The 6,000-nt window shown below is 36.2% G+C and overlaps 1 protein-coding gene across 1 annotated transcript in view; it reads left to right on the top strand.

The window, feature by feature from the left end:
* The first annotated feature begins 365 nt into the window (after positions 1-365).
* Positions 366-6,000, top strand: part of IMPG2 (interphotoreceptor matrix proteoglycan 2) — a 74,193-nt gene continuing 68,558 nt past the window's right edge. The window contains exon 1 of the mRNA XM_036108925.2: positions 366-606. Within this exon, the coding sequence (XP_035964818.2) occupies positions 366-606 (241 nt within the window). The remainder of the gene's footprint in view (positions 607-6,000) is intronic.

The raw sequence follows: 6,000 nt of genomic DNA, 5'->3' as shown, positions 1-6,000 counted from the left end.
GTTGTAAGAAGTTGAATCAAATGCTATTCTATTAGTCTTTGGTATTGCTTCATTTAAACTTTTAAAATCTCTTCAATAATTTTGGTTTTCTTCTTTAGTAATTTCTACTTCAGACTTACTTCCTCTCATTTCTTGTGTTGCAATTGGTTATATAGTTTTTTCAATAACTAAGAATCTTGAAATAAAGGAGTAGATGGAGGAAAAATTGCTCACTCCTACGCCTCTAGGCATGCCTGTCTATAATCTGAGCAATGACTTTAAAATCAAAATGTGGCACAAAAGTCAGTTTTTCTTTGTTACCTTTCTTACTGTATCTTCATTATCCAAAGACTTGTCTATGCTTTCACTCTGTAGCACAAACCTACATGTCTTTAGAAGATATCCAGGAACCCAAGAGTGCAGTTCCTTTTTTCCTGACTGACTCAGAATCCACAGATACTTCTCTTTCTACTGAAAAGAAACTACCTCTGGACCACAGAGAAACTGAGAAACAGTGGTTGCTGAGAAGAAGACGATCTATTCTGCTTCCTAATGGTGTGAAAACCTGTCCGGGTGAAAGTGTGACAGAGGCTGTGGCAAACCATGTAAAATATTTTAAAGTACGAGGTAAGTGAACATCCAAACCTTGGGGCTTCATGATGCAATTCAAACATAGTTCTAACGTGTGTTATATCTTGTGAAAATTCAAAGTTTGTGATAATTTAGACAGACACTGAGCCAAATATTTTCTTTGTATTAGCTATGGGAAAAGGACTTGCTAAAAGCATAGTATTTATGTAGCTTCAGAGGCAAGTTTAAGAGCGGAAATGGCTTAAATCTTTTAAGCACGTCAAAAATACCAGTTTATGTTACTGGAAGATTTAATTATTTTTTACTTCATCATTAAGTAATTTGGCTAAATATACCCACAAAATATATTTTCCATGGTATACTTACCTATTTGGGTAATTAGTTACTTTACATACATGAAAATATAATAAATTTCTATATTTTATAGTTCGGACATTCGGCAGATTCATGATGACTAGTCTCTGGTTGGTACACACAAACCTTATTATGTCTAAAATGATCGCCCTTCGCACAACCGACCCGAAAACAACAGAACTAGGATTTTATTTATTTATTTAGTTAGTTTTTTAAGATTTTATTTATTTTAGAGAGAGAGAGAGCGCATGAGCATGCAGGGGTGGGGGGTAGGGGTTGGGGGGAGGACAGGCAGAGGGAGAGGGGGAGAAAGTCTCAAGCAGACTCCACACTGAGCCGGAGCCCAATGCAGGGCTCGATCTCATGACCCTGCGATCACAACCTGAGCCAAAACCATCAAGAGTCTGTGGGATGCTTAACTGACTGCGCCACCCAGGTGCCCCCAGGATTTTATTTTTAACTAAACAATTATCCTTGATCGAATTCCTTTTTATTATGTGAATTCATTTTCTATTTCTTAAATTTACTAACCAAAATTGCTTAATTGACCATAATATGTCCCTTATATTCGAAGGAATCTCAAACTTCGCTTTTTGCTGCTCAAGAGACATTAAAAAGCCATAAGATGTAGTAAACTAGAGTAGAGCTACCTCTACTTAGATTAGATGATTAGATGGTAGTGAAATCAGACTTGCTCATTTGTGTATTTATTCAACAAATGTTTATTGGACAGTTAAATTTTCCATGCCCTGGGCTATATGGATCTTTAGTCTAAGCTGCTACTTTATCTTCTCCTTTTTACCTTCCTCCCTCTTGTCCTTCTCCTCCTCCCTCACCAAAATGAGTGTTTTTATTTTTATTTTTTCAAAGCAAGTTTTTTTTTAAGTTTTTATTTAAATTCCAGTTAGTCAACATACAGTGCAATATTAGTTTCAAGTGTACGATTTAAGTGATTCAACACTTATATGCAGCACCTGGTGCTCATCAGAACAAGTGCACTCCTTAATCCCCATCATCTATTTAACCCATTCCCCCCCACTTCCCCTCCAGCAACCCTCAGTTTATTCTTTCTAGTTAAGAGTGTTTCTTGGTTGGCCTCTCTCTTTTTTAACCTTTGCTCATTTGTTTTGTTTCTTAAATTCCACATATGAGTGAAATCATATGGTATTTGTTTGACTGACTTATTTCGCTTAGCATAATACTCTCTAAGCAAGTGTTTTTAAAATTAAAAAAATAGGGCGCCTGGGTGGCTCAGTTGGTTAAGCGACTGCCTTCAGCTCAGGTCATGATCCTAGAGTCCTGGGATCAAATCCCGCATCGGGCTCCCCGCTTAGCGGGGAGTTTGCTTCTCCCTCTGACCCTCCCCCGCCTCGTGCTCTCTCTCTCTCTCTTATTCTCTCTCTCAAATAAATAAATAAAATCTTTAAAATAAAAAAATATACCATATATTACATATATTTATATATTTGATTTTTTGTTTGTTTATTAAAGTGGCACTCTCTTCGCACCTTTTTTAAAGTGGGTATTTATATCGCTTGATTTTATTTTGGGACTATCAGACATTACTAAGCAATAAGCTTTCCTTTTACTTTTTTAATGGAAATCCATTGACTGTGACTTTTGTGTATGGGGCATGTGCCAGAAGTGGCAAATTCTAAAGAGAGTGGGAAGAGAATAAAGGACTAAAGATGAATGAGAATGACAGTTTATAACTTATCAAAATATGATTTCTACTACCTGGATTTTTACTTTCAAAATAAATAGATCAGAATATCTAGATATCTGTTGGTTAAATAGTGAAAAGGAAATAACCATTTAAGAAATGTGGTTATAGGGATGCCTGGGTGGCTCAGTCGGTTGAGCGTCTGCCTTCCACTCAGGTCATGATCCTGGGGTCCTGGGATCGAGTCCCACATTAGGCTTCTTGCTCAGTGGGGAGTCTGCTTCTCCCTCTGCCTGCTGCTCCCCCCTGCTAGTGCTGTTGTGCTCTCTCTTTGCTCTCTGTCTCTCTGACAAATCTTTAAAAAAATGTGGTTATATCAAGTCAGGAAACAACAAATGTTGGCGAGGATGTGGAGAAAGAGGAACCGTCTTACACTGCTGGTGGGAATGCAAGCTGGTACAGCCACTCTGGAAAAGAGTATGAAGGTTCTTCAAAAAGTTAAAAATAGAGCTACCCTAGGACCCAGCATTTGCACTACTGGGTATTTACCCAAAGGATACAAACATAGTGATCCAAAGGGGCACCTGCATCCCAATGTTTATAGCAGCAATGTCCACAATAGCCAAACTATGGAAAGAGCCCAGATGTCCATGGACAGATGAACAGATAAAGAAGATGTGATGTGATATATATATATACACACACACACACACACACATACACATACATACACACAATGGAATATTACTCAGCCATCAAAAAATGAAATCTTACCATTTGCAACAATGTAGATGAAACTAGAGGGTATTATGCTGAGTGAAATAAGTCAGTCAGAGGAAGACAATTATCATATGATTTCAGTCATATGTGGGATTTAAGAAACAAAACAGAGGACCATAGGGGAAGGGAGAGAAAAATAAGATGAAATCAGAGAGGGGGGGAAAACCATAAGAGACTCTTAACAATAGGAAACAAACTAAGGGTTGCTGGAGGGGAGGAGGGTGGGGGGATGGTGTAAATGGGTGATGGGCATTAAGGAGGGCATTGATGTAATGAGCACTGAGTGTTATATGCAACTGATGAATCACTGAACTCTACTTCTGAAACTAGTAATATACTATATGTTAATTGAATTTAAATAAAATAAAAAAATAGGAACAGATCAGAAAAAAAATGTTATATTTTTTAATTTCTTTGCTCTTGTCTTTATAAATTCAAGAGATTGTATTGAAAAAGAAGCCAACAAAAAGAAAAGCATTCCTAAATAATTGATTTTAAAATACAGATGCTATGAATGAGATCATTGGAAAGGGACCTCACAGAGCTAAAAGGGTTGGCACAAGCACATCAAGATGGTAACAGTGTTGATACAGCTACTACTGTCAGTTATAAAGAGTAAATGTGTTTTTGAAAATTAGGAAAGATCATGAATATTTCAGCATAGGTTATGAAGAGATTTTATAGACGTAATTGGATTATGCCCTTGGACCCAAATGTTTGGAAATTAGACGGAGAGATTTATTCAATGTCCAACCAAGGATCTTAGTTCTTCTTACCAAGCTGATTCAATTTAATGGTTTGCCCAATTTTTCCTTCATAGAGGATCTGGCTTCAGTTGCCAGATTTGAAAAATAACAAATTTGAAAAATATCTTCGTTTAAGTAAGAAGCAACTGCATTTAACCTAATGATTTGTAAAATTAAACAGATATTTAGGGTACTTGGAATTGAATGCAGTTAGTAGTATCCTCCCACTTAAAAAATTACATTTGTAGTTGGGCTTTTAAAATATAGCTTTACTAATGTATACTTTGATGGATTATGAGCTGCGTATTTAAATTATACTATTTGATTAGTTTTGATAAATGTATTTACCCTTAAAATCATCATGCATTTAAGATAATGAATTTATTAGTCACCTCCAAACATTTTCTCATTTGCCTTTGTAATCTCTCCCTCCCTTAGCACTTCTCTTTATCCTGGTACTGAGGCAACCACTAATCTGGTTTTTATCACTATGAATTGTTTGCATTTTCTATACTTTTATATATAAATGTAATCACTATATATATATACACACATATATATGTGCGTATATATATGTATATATATATACTTTTTTATCTGGCTTCTCGCTCAGTGTAATTATTTTGAGACTCCTCTATGATTTTTTTGTGTATCAGTAGTTTGTTACCTTTTATTGTTGAGTAGTCTATTTTAGGGATATAGCACATTTTGGGATATTTGGTTTGTTTTCAGTTGTTGGTGATTATAAAGAAAGCTGTTATGAACATTTGTGTTTAAGTTTTTCTGTGAACATAACGCTTTCTTTCTGTTGGTTAATAAGAGTGGAATGGCTGGGCCTCATTATAGGTGTATGTTTAACTTTTTGTGAAGTTGCTAAACTGTTTCCTTTTTTTTTTTTAAGATTTTATTTATTTATTTGACAGAGAGAGACATAGCGAGAGAGGGAACACAAGCAGGGGGAGTAGGAGAGGGAGAAGCAGGCTTCCCCGCGGTGCAGGGAGCCCGATGTGGGGCTAGATCCCAGGACCCTGGGATCACGACCTGAGCCGAAGGCAGACGCCCAATGACTGAGCCACCCAGGCGCCCCGCTAAACTGTTTTCCAATGTGGCTGTACCACGTGCAATGTATTAGGTTCCAGTTTTTCCACATTCTTGCAATATTCAGTATAGTCAGTCTTTTTAAAATGTAACCATTCTAGTGAATATTAAGTGATATCTTATTGTGATTTTAATATGCATTTTCTTAATGGCTAATGGCTAATGATGTTGAGCACTTTTTTCATGTGCTCATTCACCATTTGTATATCTTTTTTGGAGACAAGTTCAAATATTTTGCGCATTAAAAAAATAATTGAGTCATTTGTCTTACAGAATTGTAAGAGTTCTTAATGTATTCTAAATACAAGTTCTTCGTCAGATATATGTTTTGCATACAATTTCAGCCAGTGTGTGCCTTTTTATTTTCTTAATAATGTCTTTTGAGGAACAAAAATTTTAAATTTTGATGAAATCCAACTTATCTTTTTTTGGGGGGGGATCACGCTTGCCTTCGGTGTTATATCTAAGTTTGCCTAACCCAAAGTGACAAGTATTTTCATCTATCTTTTCCTGTAGAAATTTTATAATTTTTAGGTTTTATATTTAGGTCTATGATCTACTTTGAGTTAATTTTTATATATGGTGTATATGGATCAAAGTTAAATTTTTGCATATGCTTAGCCAATTGTTCCAGCACCACTTATTAAAAAAGATTATCCTTGGGGCATCTGGGTGGCTCAGTCAGTTAGGCATCTGACTCTTGATTTAAGTTCAGGTCATGATCTCAGGGTTGTGGAATTGAGCCCCACTCCGGCTCCGTGCTGGGCATGGAGTCTGCTTGAGATTCTG

The sequence above is a fragment of the Halichoerus grypus genome, chromosome 1, assembly GCF_964656455.1.
Source record: "Halichoerus grypus chromosome 1, mHalGry1.hap1.1, whole genome shotgun sequence".
Classification (NCBI taxonomy): domain Eukaryota; kingdom Metazoa; phylum Chordata; class Mammalia; order Carnivora; family Phocidae; genus Halichoerus; species Halichoerus grypus.
This window is presented reverse-complemented; position numbering and strand designations above follow the sequence as displayed.